At 41.8% G+C, this 25,252-nt stretch overlaps 1 protein-coding gene across 1 annotated transcript in view; it reads right to left on the bottom strand.

The window, feature by feature from the left end:
• Positions 1 to 260: 260 nt before the first annotated feature.
• SENP1 (SUMO specific peptidase 1) overlaps positions 261 to 25,252 on the bottom strand; it is a 46,496-nt gene continuing 21,504 nt past the window's right edge. Inside the window, 11 exon segments of the mRNA XM_084748641.1 lie at positions 261 to 2,644; positions 5,101 to 5,196; positions 5,688 to 5,772; positions 7,508 to 7,587; positions 8,321 to 8,524; positions 17,034 to 17,165; positions 18,903 to 19,055; positions 19,666 to 19,750; positions 20,399 to 20,437; positions 23,389 to 23,443; positions 24,946 to 25,217. Coding sequence (XP_084604767.1) covers positions 2,582 to 2,644; positions 5,101 to 5,196; positions 5,688 to 5,772; positions 7,508 to 7,587; positions 8,321 to 8,524; positions 17,034 to 17,165; positions 18,903 to 19,055; positions 19,666 to 19,750; positions 20,399 to 20,437; positions 23,389 to 23,443; positions 24,946 to 25,217 — 1,264 coding nt within the window. The 3' untranslated portion in view covers positions 261 to 2,581.

The raw sequence follows: 25,252 nt of genomic DNA, 5'->3' as shown, positions 1-25,252 counted from the left end.
CGAAGCCTACACAGGACTCTCGGGAGTCAGTGGGTCTCAAGAGGTAACCAGATCGACTTCCATACATCATAGCACATGTTCTCAAAATGGCAGAACCTGTCTTATTTTCTCCGTACACAGCCCAGGGATGACTGCTGGGATTTTGTTTTTGGTTCAGGAGTATGTAACTGCCATGTAATGCTTATCATCCTTCAAACATCCCTTTTGTAGGGGAGAGGAGATGGTTATAAGCACTGAACACAGGGGAAAAGAGACAAAAAGAAGGAAAACAATAGGCACATTTCATTTAAAGCAGGTTAAACAAGATACTCATGGCCGTGAAATACAGAAACATTTTCAGTCTTGGTCATCAAAGCTCACTCTTGAATTAAGGAAGCTTCCAGATCCTTGTCCTGCTCCTGCTGGCTGGCTCTCTAAGAATGGCCTACTGGACAGGTCTGTACTTAGTTCCCTAAGCCACCCCGTCAGTCTGACCCTCTCCTAGTATTCCGGGGATGCACAGTGGCCTTAGGTTCACTAGCTTTTACCTCTGGTACATTGAAATTGCACTGGATAAAGGGAGCCGACTTCAGACAGGCTCAACAATTCTATATATTTTGCAAAGTGCTTTTGTTGCATGTCTCATATTCTGCTATACATGGCAATAAATATTTGTTGCTTTGGTCCATACAAAAAGTCTCTGAGAAAGATAAAACAGATATTGTCTAAAGGAACAAACAATAAACATACAACACTATCTTGTGGTGAGCCCCGGACAACAGTGAGAAGAGCCGGAAAAGCTTTGTTTACATTAGCAGTCCACACTGCCACTGTGTAAGCTGTCACTTAAATACAGTAAGTACCAAGAATCAGACAGTTCTAGGAGTCCTACAGTGAGTCTGCATGCCACAGTTTTCTAAGAGAGAGCGTGAAAGGTCCCAGCAACTCATATAGAGAAAGCTATTTATTTCCTATGAAAAAATCAAAAGAAAAAGGGAGGAAAGAGAAGTAGCAAGAAAGAAACATAAACGTACAACGGGGTCTCGTCCTCCAACATGCGGGGAGGAAGGGGAGAGGGAGGACATGATCGCTGGAGTGGACACAGTAACATTCAGTGTAACAATGGAATATAAAAAAAATAGTTGTTGTTTTCAAATTGCAACTTGTGGTAAAACATAGAAAATGTACTAAACAAGCTTGGTATAAAACAGAGTAAAATTCTCAAATAAGCCCAAGGAGAAAGCACAATGCTGGGAGGGATGGGGCCCAAGGCGAAGAGGAGAAAAGACTTCATATAAAACTACCTATTACAATACAGAAAAGGTATAAAATGTTCCTGCTTTGGAACTTTAGTACAAAATGACACTGGCATTGGATCATCTCACCGTCTAAACCTTAGGAGCTCTGGGAGGGTGGGAGAGATGCTGGAAAGAACAAAAGAAATAATAGTTTATCAATCTAAGCTCCACCCGTTTTTTGGCTGACAGCGTCCTTTACCTTGATAACCTTTACTCCTAAACCAGATTCATTTGGGTCTCAAAATACTCTTAGGAGTCTACAGACGCCCGGAACACAGAGCTTGCTGGGATCACTGTGCACTGGGATTTGAAAGATGAAAATAAATCTAGACTGAATGGTGAACACATTCAGTCTTTTCTTTTAAAAGCATATCCCTGTGAAATATATTATTTCACACTGTGTGTATACATAAATATGTGTATACACACATATAGATATATATGTATATAAAACTCTCTGTGGTTAGAAACATATTTAAACTAACTAGCCACAGACCAACTAGACCTGTATTCATCCAACTCTGGTGTTGATGTTAACAGCCGAGGCCCTTCTTCTTGGTCAGAAGCGGGCAACAGTGAGGCTGGGGCCTTGTTGTTGCACTCAACACTTGTGGGTGGGTCCTCCCACAGCACACTTCGCTAGCACATGCACCCCCTGCTTGTTAGGAAAGGACTTCTTACAACTTTAGGGTCTGCTAGGGCTTGTGCACTGTGCTCAGGATGGGATGACTCTACCAGGGGGAAAATAGCTTTGCGGAGAAGTAGCTCATTTTCAAATTGGGGCATATAAATAGGAAGGTTCTGGAGGGGGGATCTACGCCTGTGCCCGAGTGTCCAGTTTACAGTCCCATTGTTAACTCTGTATCCTGGGAATCGTGTGTGTCTACGTGCTGGTGGTTTTTATCCCTGGCTACTGTCCGTGCCCTGTCCTTCTCCTTGGTAAGGCCTAGCAACAAAAGACTATATGAACCAAGGTCTTTCCCGAGTTTTCCTTGGGCTCCTAGGTAGGGGCTCAGTGAGGCTGGAGCCCTTGAGAACAAGCCAGCAGAGCTCACGTGAAAAACACTCTCTCTTCAGCTTAGAAATGCCCCTCACCCCTTTCACAGCACCAAAGTTTCTTTGCAAAAATAGTATATGAGATACAAAAGGAAAGGCAGATGTGCTTGTGAATGCATCTCGCCTGGTCTGGTCCAGGGCCAAGGGCTGTACAGAACAGGGGTTAGGAGCAGCTGTTTCCAAGGTCTCTGGCTGTCGATGGCAAAGGTTGGTCTCCCACACTATCAACGTCTGCTCACTGACAGTCTTCACAAGAGCTTTCTGTGGAGGATCTCCCAGACCATTCGCTTCCGGAAATATGGCATGTGTTGCTGTAGGGACACAGACATAGTCTTAACTTTCACTTAAGTAGGCACAACACTCCTTTCTCCTTAAGGTTTTCACCTAACAGACTCAGTGGCATTTCTGGCCTTTCAAACTACTCCTTCTTGGTCGCACATAGCTTTTTCTCTTACTGCTTCTTTCTTCTGCTATCTGCATTCTCTGGCCTTAAGGAGTCACAGTGGGCACCATCTGGAGCCTCTGGACATTCTCAAATGACTCCAAGAATTTTGTCTATCATTTTTTTATGTTGATCTCAAGAGTATATGAGCCTAAGGCCTGAAAATGAAAAACACTTTCTTAGAGAAGAACTAAGAGGACTTCAAATCGCCCGGTTTGGTCTATATCCCAGTGTCTTAATCGTTAGCTTAGTTTTGTTTGATACAGGCTGTCACTACGTAGCCTGGCTAGCCTGGAACTCTGTGTGGACCAGGCAGCGCTCTAACTCGTGAGACAAGCCTTTGCTTCCAAGTGCTGGGATTAGAGCTATGTGCCATCACGCCCAATTTTCCCAAGAGTTTTCTTAAACTCTGGGCTGTGACTCCGTATGGGATCTAAATTGGTAAATGAATATGGGAACTGTGAAAAAATCCAAGCACAGTAAAAGATTTCTGACCATATCATGTCCTGGACTTAATTCAGGCTCAAATGTAAAATGAACCCAGTGTGCTTTTGGCAGAGCTCCCTGTGTTGTATGACGCCATTTCAGGCCTGACTCTGCGTATACAACACATGTAACACACTCTTTGCATGGTGTGGTCTGTGACACCCCAGACTGCCAACTAATGATGGAAACACCCCACCCGAATCAGATGCTAGACCAGTGTACATCATGAACTGTACTGTTTTTAACTGATACATAACATTTTCTGCTCTTATAGAAATATAATGGTTTAATTATGAAAAACAAAGACTTTTACTACCTCCCTACCATCACTCCTCAGCATGTAACATTGTATTGTATTGTACTATAATACTGACTGTAAAAATTGTTATTTGGGCTAGCGAGCTGGCTCAGTGAGTAAAGAGACTGGCTACCAAGCACAGTGACATGAGCTTGACCCTAGGAACTCATGAGAGAGAGAAACAATTCCTACAAGTTGCCATCTGACCTCCACAAGCATGTTGTTCCCTTCCTCCCAAATTAAAAAGTAATATATATATTTAAAAATTGCGGTTTGACTTGATTCCCACACTTTAGCCATCTTGAACTAGTACTGTGCAACAGCATTCTCAGCACTGCGGATTATAAACTAAACTATCAATCAACTCTGAAACCCCTGTAATGTCAGTCAGACAAATTCAATTCTTTATGCAAAAAACAAGAACATTGATCTCATGTGTGCAAACTTGCTTTTGTCTTTAATCAATTGTAAAACTACATGTACACCAGAGAACTGTTTTAAAATAAATTCTTTGATTTATTATCAGAATGTTTCATTTATCTTACATATCTAGGGCCATGTAAAAACTTCTTGGGTAAAAATAAATAGTAAGTTTTCTTTTCTTTCTTTCTTTTTTCCTTTTTTTTTTTTTTTTTTTTTTGAGACAGGGTTTCTCTGTGTAGCCTTGGCTGTCCTGGACTTGCTTTGTAGACCAGGCTGGCCTCGAACACAGAGATCTGCCGGTCTTTGCCTCCCAAGTGCAGGGATTACAGGTGTGCGTCACCATGCCCAGCCATTTTTGTTTCTTTTTAAAGACTCATTCATTTTTATTTGCATGAATTCTTTCCTTGCACATATGTCTGAGCTGCATTTGCATGCAGTGTGCCTGTGGACACTGGAAGAGGGCAGTGGATCTCCTGAACTGTAGTTACCAAGGGCTGTATATGGCCATGTGGGTGCTAAGAGTTAAACCCAGGTCCTTTAGAAGAGTAGCACTGAGCCATCTCTCTAGCCTCAGCAAGAGGAAAATGTTTAAGAAGCCCTGGCTCAGTCAAAATCCAGAAAGGACACTGATTCAAATAGAAGTGAAAAGTTCAGTAGAAAACATATCAGAACAAGCCATAATGTCTAGTCTCAATCCACTTTGGTTCAGGACAATATATAGAAAAATGACCACCCCCCTGCTGAGCGAACACTGACCAGCTGCACTGATCAAGGGGACAGGATGGGGATGTTGTAACAAAGTGCATGAGATTTACCTGGGTCTATTCCAAATCCTGAATGCTAAATTCAGGGGAACTGGAGAAGTCTTTCTCTGGTTCCAGTTTTGTGTTTTCTATGAGGTAGGTGGGAGAGATGGACAGTCTAAAACTCTTTTTAACCCAAGACTCACTATTGTGTGTGACACGTGGTAAGCCGGGATATGACATCACTGTCTACTTTTGTACAGTGTCATGTAAAGGTCACAGCAGAGCCTCCACAGAACAGCGAGAGAGGAAAGCAGCAGCTGCAGACAGCGTGAGTGTCAGGTGCCCAGGCTCCACCCGGAAGGCCCACCTCACCTGGGTGAAGTTGATTGGTCTGTCTTTGGTAATACAGTCAGCATATTTGCAAGCAAACATCCCACAGTCACTTCCATTCATCTGCTGTGGAATTTCCTAAAAAGAACAATAACAACAATATTTTTATAAACTTCTTCATCAATTTTATACCGTATCCCTAAATTCTGAACACATGACTTTGAGTCTCCTATTTAAGACAATAATGAAAAGTTTAGGAGGGGAGGGGATTTTTTTTTTTTTAATGTAGCATTTTAGTCCCACTGTTGTGTTTTACTTCATATTAATCACAAAGGGACTATCTCAGATTTTCATGGCACCTTAAGAGTGTAGGAACTGGTCTTTCCACTAAGCATCGAATAGTCAACAACTGTTTCTCACAGGAGTAACAATTTCAGTGAACCAGCTTGGCATTTAGAAAACAGCTTTACACGTTCTGAGCGTCCCACAAATAATTCCTCTTCCTTGAGGAACTGAAGTCAAGCTAAACATGAAGATAGAACGTCCCCGAGAACCAACAGAACTACAACCTTCTCCTCCCCACACACCGTACTCTTAAAGGCCTTATATGACATCAACATGAAATGTACCTGGCTTTTCTTGCTGAAGAGCTGCCAGCCATTGGTGTCCAATTCTTTCCTTTTCTTGTCAACACTTTCTTGCTTTAGGTATTGCCTAAAACACAGGAAGAGAATGAGATGAGCTGTGTACAGCTCTGCAATCCTTGGAAGCCAACTTTATTTTATTTATTTATTTTTTTTAAAGATTTTATTTATTTATTTTACATACAAATGCTCTATCTGCACATGCGCCTGCAGGCCAGACGAGGGCATCAGATTCCAGCATAGACGGTTGTGTGCCACCATGTGGTTGCTGGGAAGTGAACTCAGGACCTCCGGAAGAGCAGACAGTGCTCTTAACCACTGAGCCATCTCTCCAGCCCCGGAAGCCAACTTTTAAAACTCCCACCATCAGCTCGCTCTGCCAACCCAGGAGGGACAGGACCTCTGCTTCTGATATTCTGATGGGCAATATTCTTCTTCCTAATGTTCTTCAGTCTACTAACCTTCCTATAGAAGAGTTTTCAAGTATTTTTCTTGGTTCGTATGGTCCTTTTAGAGTTATCAATGTAATGAATGATTTATTATTAAATTATACATATGTTATTAAAAGTGTTTCTAGCAATTTCAGAGTATGTATTTTAACATCGGTAGGTTATGATCTCCTTTTAAAAGTTCAATCCAAACCATCAACTTAACAAGTACAGATTCAAACTGAACAGTGGTGGTGCACGCCTTTAATCCCAGCCCTTGGGAGGCAGGTGGATCTCTGAGTTTGAGGCTACAAAGTGAGTTCTGGAACAGTCAGGGATACACAGAGAAAACCTGTCTCAAAAAAACCCAGGACAAATTTACACAGAGGACTCCTCCCCAACTTTCATGTGTATGTGTTGTAGAGTGGATGTATGTGGTATGTGCGTCCATCCATCACACTCATTGGGCACGAGTCTATGTGTATGGTGTGCATGTAGAGGCCTGATGTCGACATCAGAAGTCATCCTTGATCATTACCCAACCTTATTCATTGAGGCAGGGTCTCTCAATCAAATCCAGAGCTACTGATACTACTAGTCTTGCTAGCCAGTTTGCTCTGTGGGTCTTTGTCTCTGCTTTCTAAGGCTGGAGTTAAGCAGGAATCATGCACACACAATATTTAAGTGAGTCCTGGTGGTCCAAACTGTGGTTCTCCTGCTTGTATAGCAAGCCCCTTTAGCCTCCGAGCCTCACCCTAGACCAAGAACATTCTTTTAAAGTCTTAAATGCTCACTTTTCAGGCGCTTACTTTCTCCTGGCCAGAGAAAGAAAAGCAAGTAGGGTATAAGAGATTTGCATTCTAGCCGGGCATGGTGGTGTACACCCTTAATTCCAGCACTCAGGGAGGCAGAGGTGGGTGGATTACTTAAGTTCAAGGCCAGCCTGGTCTACAAAGCAAGTCCAGGAGAGCCAAGGCTACACAGAGAAACCCTGTCTTGAAAAACAAAACAAAAAGCAAACAACAACAAAAGAGTTGCATTCTAATTTCCAGGTAAGCCACTAAGTAGTAAAGACATCAGCAAAGTCACGTCTGTGGGACTTGATTCCTCTAAAATTTCAGAAAGCTGAATTAAATGAGTTCTGTTGACTATATTTCTTGTATATAGTTAGTCTATATTTTAGTATGTCAAGACAACAACTGCCTTCATTAATACATATTGTAGTATTATATTGCTAAACTTTACTTGATTTAAACTATGTACTTATACTGATATGACAATGTCATTGATCACGTTCATGAAGGTATCGAACACTGAGTTTGATGCTGGAAAGACTCAGAGAACAGTGACACTTTTTCTGTCCCCACTTGCACTTACAGGAGGATCCTGCAGGCTTCGTTGTTTACTCCGCCCATCGAGTCATAGTAGGTGATGCTCTTCTTTCTAAAGTCTACAACCTGGAAACAAGACGACAGTGAGGACCCAGTGTCCCAGCAGCTTTCCTCCCTCACCCTGATCTTCCCCTGGCTTGCTGTGAAATTGTGACCAGTCTGGTGAATGTTTTGCATTATATTATGCTTAAGAGCAAGTGTTTATCAACAAGTATTTATGTAGAGTAGTGCTGGGGGCTGATCAATTGGTGGCTTACAAACTGGCTTAAAATTTTTTTCTACAGTTCAGTTTTCCCTATGATCATTAGCACATGATTGAAAGAAAATTAACTATCTTAAAATCATTTCTACAGTTTCAGAAAGATGGTGACCTAGAAAGATTCTGGGTTTTATCTTGAGATTTTCTTTTAGGATTGATATCTTTAAATGTAATTCAAAACAGATTATACAATAACTTTTATTAACATTAAATTAGTGAATCTGTGCTCCTGGAGTCCTAGAAATCTAGATCCCCATATGCACAAGGCATGTCACAGGTAGACAGGAAGTTGCAGCTAGAGCTGGCACACCACGAACAAGCTTTTTCCTTCGTCTCACGCTGAGGTGACTAGATGGCCCATAACTTCCAAGTCTAAGCATCTCCTACTCTACACAGGAAATTTACCAACTGACCTGAGTTTTAGCCAAGTCACCACCACTAAATCCTACCTCTCCTATAATCAAGCACAGATGTATAACTCATGACGCTTTATGTTGTCTGTGCAGATTTTATGACGTCAAAAACAAAGCAGTTACTCACAGCCAGGCACCAGTGCACGCCCAAGTGAACGGGCACCAGAAGAATGTCAACAGAAAACACATCCACTTTCTTTGTCCAGCGTTTCACCGCCTGATAACCAGCAGTTTTTAACTTAGTGAAGAAAAAGGTATTAAATGCATGTACACTTGGGAATCCCTTCTCTTTACTGCGCTCCATCAGCATATTCATGTAGAAATTGATGATCTGCAGGAAGACATAGCACATTAGAACAGTCAAGACAGTGGCTCAACAAGGAGAAAGCAGCTGTTATGCTGAACAATTAGCATACGTTTATGTATTATGTAATTGATCCCAATCAACTCAATGAATGTTTAAATGGATAGATTTAAAATATCTAGTTTTTACTTAATATAAAGATTTTCTTAATAATACTTCTTGAAGTATCATACAACTAAGTTAACTGCTGGAAACCAGAGCAAATAGGCAAACACTAGCCAGACTTGTAGAAAATTAACGGGAAAGAGAAAGCTGAGGAGGCGTCAGAGATAAGGAAACAAGGGCGGAGTGGCAGCTACTTTAATACCTTTGTATCAAGCAAGTGGTTCCTGGGCGCAGTTCTTATCCTCTCCTTCCTCTTTCCCTCCCTGACACGCTCCTCTCCTCCCTCCCTCCTTCCCTGTGTTGAGATGGGCTCACTCTGTAGCAGAACGGCCTGAACTTACTATAGAGCCTGCGCTAGCCTCGAACTTGTGGTGCATCTGTTTGAGAGCTAAGTGCTGGGAATAAAGACTTCGAATGTTACATGATCTGTACAAAGAGAAAACCCAGCTCCACATCCAAAGCCTTACCAGCCACACTGCAGTGGCAAACTGCTTAGGTTTCAGGCAGATCTAAGTGACCAGAAAACCATGAGACGAACCAGAAAAGTACCCACAATAGCACAGCAACTGCACTTAGGAGCCGGGCATGATGTAGTACACAGTTACTCTTTGTTGAAGACCTAAGAGCCAATCACAAGCATGAAGAATCTAGATGTCTGGTTTTCTTGACTCTGTTGACTCATTGCTCCGTCAATATCAAGTATGAGTACAAATTAAAATGTTTGATAGAAGAGATGCACGAAAGCCAAGCATGGTGGCGCACGCCTTTAATCCCAGCACTCGGGAGGCAGAGGCAGGCAGCTCGCTTGAGTTCAAGACCAGCCTGGTCTACAAAGTGAATCTAGGACAGCCAAGGCTACACAGAGAAACGCTGTCTCGGAAAAAAAAAAAAAAAAAGAAACGCAGGAAGCCACCGTTTTCTGTAACAGTATCTATGCTGTCTGTGGCTCCTTTAGGTCCAGGACTCCCTGGTACTAAAACTTCAAAGTTATTGGGCCAAAAATTACGGCATACTTGCCCTGTATGAATAGCTGAGGCCAGGCCCGTGTCTGTCAACTGAAGGGAATGAATGGGCTAACTGAGCCACAGCTTGGAAATATGGCTATGAAAACAGGCACATTTTTCAGAATGTTTTTTGAGGAATGGGAAAATGCCCCTGTCCTTTGACAAATATTTACACACCAGGATGCCAGAGCAGTGAGCCACTGTCCAGCAGCAGGGAGTACTGCCAGGAACACACCAGAGATGGTCTAGACCAGAGAAAGGGCCTATAGACACAGATGAGGAGGCAGCTTCAGGGAAACTGCAGTAAGAGTTCTAAGGTGATGGGGCCAGGTCTGAAGACTTGCTTCTGCTGCAGCTCTGATCACTGCGCCCAAGACCCTGAGGAAGCAGAGGACTTAGGTTGTGGCTAATTCTATGTGCAGAAGCTAACTGGTTCTTGGTTGTTTTAAATAATGCAAAGGAATCAAGATACAATCAGATGGTATGCTTTCAAATCTAGGTATTCAGTTTAACTGCCAGAAAATAATGGTCCTAAATGATATATCTCCATTTGTAAAAACAGCTACTAATACAGGCAGATCGGCCTAGGCAAGCACAGATGTCTAGAAAATAAACCACAATCTCTATTGAGAGAAAATTAACTGAAAGGAATAGATAAGTTTTCTCTCAGAGAATTAGGTAGAATCTACCCAGTCTACAATGTTGTCCATGATATATTATATATATATATAAAATATAAATATATTTATATATATATATAAAATATATCATCCATGATATAGGCAGATAACCAGACAGTCACCAAGAGCCACCCTTTCTGCAGGGGTGGGCAGGCTGTATACTTTATCAAGCAATCAGGACTAAAGAGTAAGGCGAGAGATGGGCAGAGAGACAAGGACAGGCAAGCACACAGGCCACACAGGTGCTTCTCTCCGGGCATCTACCAGGTCGTCACCTCCGGAATCATCAGTGCACAGTTTAAGAAGTGAGGGTTTGGCGTGTTATACACAAGCACCCTAATTTTTCAGAAGGAAAACTTTCTAAAAACAAAACAATTTTTTACAAGTCAGTTTTTCCTTGCTCCCTGAAAGAACCAACTATAAAGCTAGACTGAGGAGGACAGAGACTCTTGTCTCATTGCTGTGTCTTGCCTATGGGAGGGAAATGGCTCCTCCCACCATGGAATGATCTGGGTCCTTTTCCATTTCCCCTACACCCTAGCAGAGGGAGCCTGGGAGCCTCGACATTCCCTCCCATTAACTGAGAATTTGCAATCTGATATCCAGGCTAAATTTAGATGCAAATCTCTCTCAGACGAGGAGAGCTACCATAGTTCAGCCAAGACACAATCATACTCAAAATAAGCTACAAAAAATCCTCCGTGCCATCCCACAGAGTGGGGCTGGAGATGAAGGGAAGAGATGAGAGAAGGGACCACAGTGTTCAAGATGAAAGAGAAGCAGCGATGCCACAGCATTTGCTTGTATCTTATGAGAACAAAAGTCCTTCCTTCCCAATGGCAAGAGCTCTCTCTGGCCCACAAGATTCTTTTAGCCCAGCAGATCTTAAAGCCCCTTTGAAACAGGGGCTAACGTACCCCAGTCTGGGGTCTTGCCACGGCTAGGTTAGTCCACTTGCCACCCTTTCTGGCACGCACTTGCCTGCTGCCTGTGGCTGCCAGTGCCTAAGAAACTGCGTTCCTACTGCTCCCTGAAGAGCCTGGCCACAGCGTCTGCTTGTCTATGCAGCCTTGTTTGAGGATAGGAAATTTGTTTACAGTGTCTTTGTTCCTTTTCTATTCTATTTGATGAGTCGCCAGCCTTAAGCTGCAAAGAAGCTTCTCTTTAAAAGTCTACAATGTCTTCTTTTGTAAATTAAAAAATATGTATCTATTTTATGTATATGAGTGTTTTTGCCTGAATGCATGTCTGTGTACCACTTTTATGCAGATCCCCTGGAATTGGAGTTGCAGACCATTTTAAGCTGCCATGTGCATGCTGGGAAGCAAACCTCGGTCTTCTGCAAGCTTCCAGTGGTCTTAAACACTAAGCCATCTCTCCAGCCCAGAAAATCCTACAGTGTTTTCAAACTAAGACTGGGTTTTTTCCCCAGTTGAGTTTTTTTCCCCATAGCTGAATGTTACCATGATAGCATAAATGATCACTGGTATTTGTATCCTTTTTCTTATCCAATAAACCAGACAAATCTCAAAGTATCATATCCCCTAGTGGGGAGGTGTTAGTGTTTGGCTCTTCCATGGCTACTCTGAACCTAACTGCTTAGTTTAGGAGGAAATGTTCCCACAACCGTGCACACCGTAACCCTCCTGATCAGACACCGGGATAAGAAGATAACAAAATAGTAGCACTTGCTATTATGGTTCCGAGACTATCTGATCAAGCTCTAGACTAATCTAGAAAATGCAGCTACCCTACTATACATATGACTTTGTCTTCTCGTGTGTAATTCAAGAACAAATGCTCAGAATTACTGCTAAATTTTTTTAAAAGGGCAGGCAAGCTGGGCGTGGTGGCGCACGCCTTTAATCCCAGCACTCGGGAGGCAGAGGCAGGTGGATCACTGTGAGTTCAAGGCCAGCCTGGTCTACAAAACCAGTCCAGGACAGCCAAGACTACACAGAGAGACCTTGTCTCGAAAAACCAAAAACAAAACAAAAAAACCCAAAACAACAACAAAAAACTGGAAATAATTACTGTGAGTGTGCCGCCACCCCCCACTCCCAAAAAGGCAGGCGTATCTTTTGGCTAGCTTCCAGTTCACCCATGTGACTTAGTCCTGAGGGCTGGTATGGGGACGGTTCTTGGAGGACAAATGACAAAGGAAGAAGGAAGCGCTGCGGCTGCTCGTCACACTGCGCTGACTCTCCACGTACTCTATCACTGCTGGGGAGTGAGAAGGGCTGAAAGCCCTGGGGAGCGCAGTGTGCTTCCTCCTCCTCCCGTTTCACGTGTGTTGGATGTGTTATTAAATGTGTGTATTGACGCTGTGAAGTTTTCTTGGTGAACTGACCCCTCTTACTATGAAGTTCTATCACTGCTAACAGTCCTCATTCCAAAATAAACTGTGTGCTGTTAATAGAGTCACTTTTTAAGTTAGCGTTTGCATGACATCCTCCAGTTTGTAACCCTCTGTATCCTAGCATTCAGAACAGGACCTTACGTTCTCGGCATGTGGGTCACTAAAAAGTACATGACTAACACACGGGTCCTCGGCTCAGTGCCAGCAGTGCTGGGAAGGTCGATTCTTACAGTTTTCTTTTACCAGTCTAACAGCCTCTACTTTTAAACTCAATGCCTTTTTTTCACTGACATTTGTCCAATGGTAGCAACTAGTCAAGGTTAAGTTCTTGGGTTATGATTATTACCAACTAAGATATCAAATTTACAGCCTACTTCAAAGAGAAAGTAAAATAACTCATTAATATTTTAATATGGACTACAAAGCAAAAATGACTTTTGGATATGATTGGGTTAAACAAAACATATTAGAGCTAATTTTATTTAGTTCTTTTTCTCTTCTCTGTTTCTGGTGCTAGAGGGCAAAGCCAAGCATTCTACCCCTGAGCCACATCCCAGCCTCCTCTAAACACGATTAGACTATGGCACCATCCCCCTCGTCTGTTCTCTCGGGGACAACTGTGCACTACCTTCTTGCAATGTATGAACTTTTTTATATGTTTTGTTTAGTATAATTTTTTGAGACAGGGTTTCTTCTCTTTGTAGCCTTGGCTGTTCTGGACTCACTTTGTAGGCCAGGCTGGCCTCGAACTCACAGCGACTCACCAGCCTCTGCTTCCTGAATGCTGGGATTAAAGGCGTGCGCCACCACGCCTGGCTTAGTTTAGTATAATTTTTAAAAAAGAAAAATAAGCAACACTTGGGCCTTCAAAGAAGCAAAGACATCTAGCTTAAAGCAGGCCTCTTATCAGAATGATTAACACAGACTCCTGAAGCCGAAGGACGTTAGGAGTCAGGGAGTTCTGCCTCTAGGAACTAGTGACTGCTGGTACTGCCACTCGTGTGAAAACACCTGCTTCTTCATGTCCACTCCCATCGACTGCTGAGGTAAACATTTTTTCTTTCATTTTGCTTTCCTCTTTTTAGACATTACTGATGACTGAATTCTTGATCAGGATACAAATCTTTATCTACAGTATCCATTTTATCAGTCTTTTATTGTGTGTGATTTTTTACAGGGTAGTCAGTTCCTACATTCTATTTTTGAGAAGTTTTGTTTTCTTATGTAGCAGTAAAAATCTCAAATTAGTCCTTTGAAACCACATAGAATTTAATAAGTTCATTTATAAAAATAAAATTAAAAATCTATTGAATAAGTAGGCATGGAAATCTTTTTGTTTGTTTGTTTGTTTTTTGAAACAGGGTTTCTCTTTGTAGCCTGGCTGTCCTGGAATTAGCTTTGTAAACCAGGCTGGCCTCAAACTCAGAGATTTGCCTGCCTCTGTCTCACAAGTGCTGGTATTAAAGATGAGTGTCATTGAATTTTATTTTTCTTTTTAAGAAGAGATCAGGGGCCAGGTGTGGTGTGCACATCTTTAATCCCAGCACTGGGGGTAGGTGGAGGTGGGGGGGGGGGAGGGCTGGGCAAAGGCAGGTGGAGCTCTGTGAGTTTGAAACCAGCCTGATCCACAGAGTTCCAGGATAGCCAGGGCTGTAGAGACTCTCTGTCTTTAAAAAAACATAAACAAAAACCAATAAATAAATAAATAAATAAGCAAGCAAGCAAATATGAAAAAGAGACTAGGGTAGTATAATGGCTTTATATCCAAATACAGGACTTTTGGACTTTTTAAAAATTATTATTACTGGGGCTGGAGAGATGGCTCAGAAGTTAAGAGCACTGGCTGTTCTTCCAAAGGTCCTGAGTTCAATTCCCAGCAACCACATGGTGGCTCACAACCATCTATAATGAGATCTGGTGCCGTCTTCTGGTGGGCAGGCACACATGTGGGCAGAATGCGGCGTACTGTACAAATAATAAATAAATAAAAATCTTTTTTAAAAAATTATTATTACTTATTTATTTATGTGTATATGTTTATGTATGTATGAACATAGTTGCACCATGGCAGACAGGAGTGGAAGTCAGAGGACAACTTGAAGGAGTTGGTTCTCTGCTATGTGGGTCTTGGGAACCAAATATAGGTCATCAGCCTTGGCAGCAAACACCTTTACCTGCTCTGGCCATGCCTCTGGCCCTGGAATTTTTCTTTTTTCCCCCTTCCCTTCCTCCTTTTGGAATACCGAGAATTTTATTTTCTTTAAAAAATATATCTGATTCTTTTCACTTCTTAGTTCTTATATTATCTTGTCAATGAAAAATAAATCTGATTCTTTTCATTTCCTGGCTCTTATATTATCTTGCCAATGGTAAGAAAAATTTATGAGTTATCTTGTTTTGCAAAGAATTTTAATACTTCTTATAATAATGACAGGACACAAAACAAAAATTATTTACAAGAATATTTGAGGGAAGAATAGAATTGAAAAAAACATGAGCTACTTATAAAAGACTCAATATTCATAATTGATGAAAAAGAATTAATTATTTATAAAATAAACATTAGAATTTAAGTATATCTAATAGTTCATCAAATGTTGACTATTTAAGCCTAAGAAATATGATACTTCAAAACTGGTGCTTCTTAAAATAGTTCTCATTATAATCTTGAAGAAGTGACTTTGCATCTGCTTTAGAAGTTAATGCTCTGAACTCAGAAGAAAAGCACCCTCTCCAACAACATAGGTGGGTGGAGGAGAGATACAGTAGAGAAAGAATCTTTCTTCCACTGCATCTACACTAAACCATGTAATTTCCACTAACTTGCATGCAGAGTCCTGATGAATGCTGCCTCTGTAAGGAATCTCTCTGAGGTAACTGCCACAGTAAAGGGCAAGAATGCAGCTTATATCCTACTCACTGCTGCCCCCTAGGTTTAGTATAACATAACAAACAGGCTACAATCCTTTTGGAATAATTTTCTTCTCCAGCAGTGGCAAGAAAAGAAAAATGGACTCTAAGACGCACCCTGTTTTATGTGTTTTTTATTAAAGATTTATTTATTTATTATGTATACAATATTCTCCTGCATGTAACAACTGCAGGCCAGAAGGAAGCACTAGATCTCATTATAGATGGTTGTGAGGCACCATGTGGATGCTGGGAATTGAACTCAGGACCTTTGGGAGAACAGCAAGTGTTCTTAACCTCTAAGTCACCTCTCGAGCCAGACACACCATTTTTAGAGCAGTAAACAAGAAAACCAGTAAAAACAACGATTGGACCATAAGGTACACCCTAATCCCTCCCCCAACTTTTGGGGGAAAGTGCGTCTTATAGGCCGAAAAATATAGTAAGTGATCACTGATCAAAAACAATTTGTAAGAGGACACTTTAGATTATGACTGACTTTTTTCCCTCTTTAATTTGATGAGCTCTTCTCTACTATCGTTTAATCCATCGTTTTATTACCTGAGGAGCCAAAAGACGTGAGGGTTTCTAACAGAGATGTGTTCCTTACCATTCTAAGTCAAAAAATAATACGCACAGTTTATCTTATAAACTAACCAGCACCACAGACGATGGAGCAACACAGTGGCCTAAAGGAAATCAACATCTTGGGTGTGATGTATGGCCTTAAATTCTACACTTGCTGTCTCTTAAAGGATCCTATTTAAGACTCCGAGGCAATGGCTTACAGTAAACACAGAGCCGGGGTCTGCTACTTACTACCTCTATGACCTTGGGAGTTTCTTAATCTCCTATGCTTTTAAAATGAAACAGGCTTTCAAATGTTTGGGATAAAGACAAGATTATGGCGTAATTAATATGTTTAATTGAAATTCCCCTCTTTCTCTCAACCACATAAAAACAATTTAATTTTTTCAACATCAGTTTTAGAAATACCACATACAAATGACTGCCACTTTAGAAAATTTATCATGTACAATATAAGTAACCTAGAGCAAACAGACGAGGAAAAGGAAGCAGACCTGGTTCCTGCCTAGCTCCCAAAGCGTCCCCTCATGTGCAGTGAGGTCAGACATTAAGTATTTGCTCAGAACTATGAACTACAGAGCAGGCACCTTAAGCAGAGTGAGAATACTCATGTGAGCATGGCTTTCCTTTCAGGATCCACCGGGGCAGGTGACATCAGAACCACTGTCTTTCCAGTACACAGAAGCACCGCGCTATGTGAAATGCTGCCCTGTACCATGTCTGAGAGAGGCATTTAGCTGCCATCTTAGAACCTTAGCTGTCATCTAAGAACCACACTCTGCGAAACACTGAGATAACACAATTTGCATATAAAGTAAGTGCAAGATTACCTCATCATTGAGCCAATTTAGATGGTTTAGAGTTTGAATATCTTTGCGTGTAATGGTCAAGCGGAAAGCTTCACTGAGGACTTCATCTTGGTTACCATTACGAAACACATTCTTTATTTCCTTCTCCATTTCCTAAGAAAGGAAAAGATCAAACATAATGGTCTCTGGGGGAAGACGGTTTCTCACCAACCCCCACACTATGTTTAGCAGGACTCAACACCGGCCTGTCTGCTGTTACGGTTCCCTTCTTTCTAAGGCTTGGCTTCTCTTCCTGTTACCCCTCCCCTCCACCCTCTTAGCCCTCCTCTTTCTATTTCCACAGAACGTTCAGATCCTTGGTTCCTATCAGATCCTGAGAACTGACATAACCTTTGCTTGCATCTTCCAAGCCCCTTACAAGGTTTCTTTATGTTTTATGCTTCTAGTTCAAATAGTTTTCCAAGAAACAAAAGCTTATGCAAAGGGTAAGGAGTGAAAGCAGCATCGTTTAGTCGGACACTCTCTTCATAGACAGGGTTGTTTCACTTTTACAGATACGAAACATGGAGTTTGGTACAGCTATAGGGAGCATGTGGTGCACACTGGCTACACAGCGGCCATTTCATCTTAATGGTGCTCACAATCAAATCCAGGACCTTGCACTGGAAGGCAATACTCTACCCCTAAGCTGCACCCAGTGCAACAGTGTTTTGAAAGTGGTTATGAATTAAGAAACAGATTTTAAAAACATACATAGACTTCTAGCTATTTTTCAAATTTTTCACAATGGATTTTTATTGCTTAAAAAGAAACATTATAAAAAGAAAATATGTATGAAAATGTAATGAAACCCTTTGCATGCTAATTTAAAAGAAAATAAGACAGAACAAAAACAGAGAAGAAATTGTACTTCTCAGCTCATAGCTTGCTATCCAGTTATTTCTTATGTGAGCCGGGGGCACAGATCAGTATATGTGAAACAGTGCCCACTTCCTACAACTGCAATCAAAGCAGAACAAAATCTCCCAAGCCAAACCCACAACAAAAATTGTTTTTTGAAATATAAAAAAAGTATTACAAATGGAAATATAAAATATGGGTCGGGCGTGATAGTGAGCACCTATAATCCAATACTTAGGAAACAGAGGTGAGCGGATCTCTGAGCTCCAGGCCAGCCTGGTCTACAAAGAGACCAGACCAACCAAGGCTACACAGAGCAACCCTGTCTCAAAAAACAAAAACAGGGGCTGCAGAGATGGCTCAGCAGTTAAGAGCACTGGCTGTTCTTCCAAAAGTCCTGAGTTCAATTCCCACAACCACATGGTGGCTCATCTATAATGAGATCTGGTGCCCTCTTCTGGCATGTCAGCATATGCCCTGGAAGAATACTGTATCCATAATAAATAAATAATTGTTACAAAACAAAAACAAAACAAACAAACAAACAAACAAAAACAACAAAAAATAAATATAACTTTATTACCTATCTTTTCACTGAAGGTGCTAAAACCCACCCATAATTATCTTAACAATTTTTAATTACCATTAAAAGTAAACACTGGTGCATAAGACAAATAAAAATATAACTATACAAATACAATCTAAATGTCAGATACGCGATTGCATTGTGTTTGAAACTGCCCACAACATCCTTTCTAAACAAAAAGCAATTGTAGAATTTTTCTTTCTTTTCTTTCTTTTTTTGAGACAGGGGCTCACTATGTAGTTCTGGCTGGCCTGGAACATCTATGTAGATCAGGCTGGCTTCAAATGCAGAGATCTACCTGCCTCTGCCTCCAGTGTGCCTTCAGAGTACTGATTAAAGGCGTGGGCCACCACACCCTGTAGTGTAGGAATTCTACTGCAGAAACTTTCAGTATGTACCCTTACCTCTGTAATTTCAGGAAATTCGTTTTCACTATCAGTTATTTCTTGTTTTTTCCTGATTTCTTGGACAGCTGTTACAGGAACCTCCTTTTCAAGAGGTACACGAAGGTGCAGTTCTACGGAGTCAGGTACTGCGTGTTCCTGCTCCTGCAGTCTCTGGAGATAGAACTTTAGAATAAGTGGGACAAAGAAACCTGCTATCTGACCTCTGTGAGGTGAGTCAGTCTGGTGCATCGGCCACATATCTTAAATGTTATGCTGCTTACACTACATGAGTGTGCAGCCAACACTCAAGCACACGTAACCTCCCCAACAGTTTCAGCCTGGATGTGCTATTTATTTTATAATCTTTTTTTAAAAAAATATTTTATTTCCTTATTTATTTTTATTTTTTGGAGATGGGTATCAGGCAAAAGCACTTCCCCCCCACCCCAAGCAAGGCCTCTTTGTGTAGCCCTGGATGTCCTGGACTCACTTTGTAGACCAGGCTGGCCTTGAACTCAAGAGAGCCACCTGCCTCTGCCTCCTAAATGCTGGAATTACAGGTGTGCGCCACCAAGCCTAGCTGATTTTTATCTTTTATGCTTTGCCTGCATGTTTGCGTGTACGCCAAGCGGATGCCGGATCCCCTGCAGCTGGAGTTACTGAGGATTGTGAGCCCCTGTGTGGGTGCTGGGCCTGGGACCTCAGTCTTCTGCAAGAGCAGCCAGTGCTCTGAGCCGCTGAGCAGATCCTTACTTCAATCTTAACACTGCTGCTGGTTTACCTGGTTTTGGAGCTGCAGGGCCAACGCTTTCTGTTCTTCAATCTGGCGCCATCTTTCCCGTGCTCGAGAGTCATAAACACTAGTTCTAGGAAAGGAAAAGCAGCAGTCAGATCAGCGTCTTATCTCCAGTCACATCGCTGCCCCACCCGGCAGACAGCCAGGGCCAGACATAGCTCCCAGGGACAGAAAGCCCACTCCGACCTCACAGTTACACCTCAAGACACAGTAAAACAACACGGTTATTTACACTATTCTATCACTTTTACTGGAACAATTTACACACACTTCGTAGACTTCTGTGGGTATCTGTGAATAACAGTCCTGTTTCGAGAGCACGCCTCTTGTATAGCTCATGAAAGTGAAGCTTTACTCTAGACTCCACCCAAATGCAGAACCGAGACCAGAGCGGCCACGTCCATTGTCACGACTGCAGCTGCACACCGTGTCCTCAGGCTCACAAGCCAGAGGCCGAGGCCAACTGAAAGGCTCTGGCCTCGGTGGGCACTGCATGCACCAGACGCACACATGTCCATGCAGCACAACACTCATACACATGAAATAAAAACATTTGAAAAAGCAAACTACTGTAACTGTAAGAGACTCTTAAAAATCCAGTATCTGCAGAGCACAAATAGGTAATTCTCACTGAGAAAAGACAATTAGGATAATTAGCTAGTTTTTTATTTCTTCCTAAATGAAAATGAAATAATAATAATAAAAAAACATAACTTACAACTCTTTGATCCATAGCTCTGCCTGGAAGAAAGCAGGACTGTAGGTGGAGAAAGAAAATAAGCAGAAGAGGTTATGGGGGAAATTCAAACACTTCCCTGAACAAAAGCAATCACTTCAACAGTTTGTAAGCCTGCTTTGCAATTATGAAATAAAAGATATCCAACTGATACAAAGTAAGACAAATTAAAAAGCAAGATTATTACACATGTACTAAAATGACCTAAAGCTCAGAGAGCCCAGCTCTCAACTTGTAGGAGAGAATGGCATATATGAGGGGCGCGGGGGTAGAGAGAAAAGGAGAAATACTGTTCTCAAATGGTTCAGGCTGACAGGATTCTTTAAAAATTTAACCAAATCTTTGAATTCTTGCACTTCTGAGTCAAAACATACCCAACCAAATAATAATAGAACATAGTAAAAATCTCCACTCATAAAATATTCCATGTCACACTGGTTAAGAAGTCAATGAACCAAGGTAGGGACACAGCAGGCCTCCTCCACTCCACAGGCTCTTGTGAACAGACACCATGGGGACCCTGAGCAGGGTCACAGGAGGGTCACGGTCCCATCACCACCCCCCCCACACACACTGCTCTATGTCCCTGAAGATATCTAAGAGATCTATCACAGAACCAACTGGAAGGAGAGTGGACATTTCTCCAAAGGAAACTTTTGAGGCCCGTAGAACAAGTAAATAAGGGTCAACTTGCAAGCTAGGAGACCTGGCGCCATTTAGTTTTCTCATTCTAGTAAGTCACTTGGCTTCTACGGGCATCAGCTTCAAGATGTGTAACACAGTGTGGTTGGAGCGCTTTTAAACTCCCAGTTACCCACAGGACTCCTCATACTCACACTTTACAGAGACCCAAACCAAACCATGCTGAGGTTCAGAAGAGCAAATTGTCCTGGAACAACAAGTATTTTAAGATTTATCTGTGCAATTCCAAAGACTATGCTTCTTCTTCTAGTGTTGAAATGCCTTTCAGCATGCTAACACATTAAACAACGAGTAAAACTGGGTACTTGGGTTACTCAAGTGGGGCATCTGGGGCTTTTTTTTTTCTTTTTTTACTGATCACTTATTTAGGAAAGCTTTATTTACTAAGCACCCATCCCATGTGAGGCTGGGTTCAAACTCACTGTGTAGACGAGGAAGACTTGATCCTCCTGCTTGCACCTGCTAAGTGCAGGAATCACAGGAGTGCACCACAACCTTACACTATGTTACTCTTCACACAGTTCAGTTCAACAGGTAAGGTCTTAATGCTGGAATTTTATTGACAAATGAGGTTCAAGGGAATAGTTTGAATTTATATGAAGGCCAAAAGAAGCTATAGGCATAAGTCAGACCTGCCTCTAAGCACCAGACAAGAAATAACAAGTCCAAACTATACATTCTCCACACCTAACAGCAAAACTTTTGTAGAATACCCAAAGCTTAGAGTAAATACTGGAGCTGAGAAGTAGGGGATGGGCTGAGACAGACATTCTAGCATCTGTAATCTTCTCATAAAAAAAAAAAAAGCTACTGTTATCATCCTAGAGTCACACTGCCAAGGCTATATACGATGATGACAGAGCAGCCTGAGTAACTACCACAGAGGAAGAAGTGCCTGAAACCTCCAGGAGAAGTCATGTTCTATGGGAAGACTTACACTAGTGTCAGACAAATTGAAGGAAAGAGCACATTAAAGACAGAAGAAACTCTGGGGGCTGGAGAGATGGCTCAGAGATTAAGAGCATTGCCTGCTCTTCCAAAGGCCCTGAGTTCAATACCCAGCACCCACATGGTGGCTCACAACCACCTAAATGAGATCTGGTGCCCTCTTCTGGCATGTAGGTGTACATGCAGGCAAAACACAGTATACATAATAAATAAATCTTAAAAAAAAATTGTTATAAAAAAGACAGAAGAAACAATGATACTAAGACAAAAACATCTATTATACATACAAACTAAGAACAGTCTAGTATATCAAGACATAAAAAAGGGATCTATTTACAAATATGGCTCCAGCCATGTGGTGGTGGCGCACACCTTTAATCTTAGCACTTGGGGGGAGGCAGAGGCAGGTGGACCTCTGAGTTCTAGGCCAGCCTGGTCTATAGTGAGAGTTCCAGGACAGCCTGTCTCAGAAAAGAAAAGAAAAGAGAAGAGAAGAAAAGAAGGAAGGAAGGGAAGGAAGGAAGGAAAGATTCTCTGACTTCTATCAGTTGGCATTTGACCACAAGCTTGTTCCAGCCACCTTAGATAAACACTACCCTCAACCCTAGTCTCTCTTAATTCATTTTTCTTCACAGCACTGGTAAATAGCACTTTTTGCTCACTACTTGTTTGTAACCTTATATAAAATGAAGCTCCTTATAACTGGGTGTGGTGGCACACCTTTAATCCCAGCAATAAACAGCAAGTTCCAGGCTAGCCTAAGCTATGCGGTGAGAGCCTGTCTCAAAAAGAACAGCAACAAAAACACTAAACAAACAAACAAATAGAAAAGAAAAGGTAAAATGTAGCACTTCGAGAACAACGAGTCTTAGTCACTGTTGCTGTCCAAGTCTCTATACCAATACCGAACACACATCAGGTTCTCAATCAATACTCATTAAAGGGAACACAGTGCCAGAGAATTTAAGATATGAGAAGGACTTCTTTTTACATCACACTAAGGCATTCTGGCTTAACCCTAGTTTAATAAGGTATCCTTGAGGTAATTTAATAACTAAAGACCATTAAACCTCTTTAATGATGAGACATGAATTTCAGAAAGACACTGTGGCAAGAGCATGGAATGCAGACCATGGAGAACTTGGTGCCAGCCATAATAAAGAAGAGTGAAGGCTGGAGAAAAAGATGGGACAGGAAGTCACTGAAATAACTTGAAAAACACATGAAAGAGACCTAAATGGGGGCAGTTTTATACTATGTGACTTAGTGAAGAAACTGTAACTAAAGAAAAGGAAATTAGCCGACCCTTTCCCTAGGCTTACCTGGAAGCTGGAGTCTGAGATTCTTTCACTTTGAGTAAAATCACAGAGTCTGATCCTAAACAAGGAAATATAAGAGTGTTATTAGTAAAATGCCACCATATACCACGTCTGGCTTCAGTTTAAGCTTCTACACGTTATTATGTCGTATGCCACAAGCACAACATCAGGCACGGAGAGAATAACAGCAGCCTATGGGTAAAGCTAGAGACGGAAAAGTGGAACAGTTCCATTCTTGCCCCCAGAAATAAGGAACAACTAGAAACACAAGCTCATTTGCCCTCGGGCCGCCCCTGCTCCTGGGCTTCCTCCTGCTGTGTCTAGGGAACAAAAGCATGCCACAATTTCTAAGGCTGGAGTTGATAACATGTACTAACTTAGGTAAAAAGAAGGGAAAGAAAAGAGGGAAGACAAAGAAGAATTTGTAGCAATAACTTTAAAAGCACAGATTCCATCACTGTGTATCTTAAATGCTCCTTAAGGGCAGGGCTCAGGTCTTCTCAAGCACTGTGCTATGTACAGCCTCCCTTAGACTATTCCTGCAGCACAGGACAGATGCAACGCCGTGCTGAATGCTGTTCCCTCTAGCTTCATCCCAGTAGCCTACTACGTGATGTTGGAGACTTTTTAACTTTAGATTTTTGGAAAGTAAAAAGATAGTTATCAGTAAATAATTTCATAAAATGTAATACAAGTTTTCACGTTATCATTAATTAAAAAGTGGTCTCATTAAAAACTGATCCCCAAGTACAAACGTTCAGAAAGCGATGAGCATGAGGAGGATGGCACTAAGTCAACTGAACTGAGAAAGGAGGGAAGAGCCTGAAGAGACAGGTGCGCTGTGCGCAGAGCTAACACTTCACCTAACCCTCGCTTTACAGTACATACTTAAAAAGGAGGAGAGTTATCCTCATGACAAAAGCTTCACCTCCACCAATGCTCAGGCTGCTGTGCGTTAGCTGAAAGTTGGACAGGAGACTCTGTTTCTAAAATGATCAACCATTCTGACATGAATGAAGCTTCTATCAAAATTAAGTTTTATGATAAATACTTGATTAATGCTTGAAAATTCACAGAACTTCAAAGAACCATTATAAAGAGAAATTCCTGCAGCAGTTGGGCAGGTGAGCTTTGACCCTCTCAGGAAGTTAAAATACTTAGTCTGGCTTGGTGCAGCATGTCTGTATTCCCAGCTCTCTGGATGCCAAGGTGGCAGGACTGCCACAAGTTCAAGGCCAGCCTACAATATATCAAGTGCCAAGCAGCCAGAAATATATAGTAAGACCCTTCTTCAAAAAATAAGTAAGTGAAACATTATACCAAGTCATTTGTGTGTAGGAAGAAAGAATACCCTTTTAAAAAGGAGAGGAGGGAAGAAGGGATAGAGGAGAGAGAGAAAGGAGAAAAGAGGAATGAATTTTATTTGTCGGTCTGGTTTCATCGTGGCACGGCACCTGATTCATGTATTGTAAAATCTCACATGTATTAAGTTACATGCATTACACTCTGCCTGCAGCAGATCCAATGAACAGTCATTAACTGGGTGCTAGCACTACTCACCTTCAGATGGTGTAGCTGATGCTGGGACGCTATCTGGCTGGTGAGGAGCAGAGAGGTGATGGGGACGATCAGAGTCTTTGGATCCAAATGCAACATCTGGGGTACGAGGTGACAGGGAATGTGCACTGTGGAACAGCTGCTCTTGCGCAGTTAAAATGCTGGCAGAGCCAGAGGATGACGTGTCAGAGCCAATGACGTGAGACGCACAAGAGTTTCCATTTCTCAACAGCGAGTTTTTCAAAGAGTTCTTATTGGAACTAAGACACCGAGACCTAGTAGGGGAAAGGTATAGTTTCAGTATCAAGTA

The sequence above is a fragment of the Acomys minous genome, assembly GCF_964271855.1.
Source record: "Acomys minous genome assembly, chromosome: 12".
Taxonomy (NCBI): Eukaryota; Metazoa; Chordata; class Mammalia; order Rodentia; family Muridae; genus Acomys; species Acomys minous.
The sequence above is the reverse complement of the archived record's forward strand: the minus strand, read 5'-3'. Positions and strand labels throughout refer to the sequence as shown.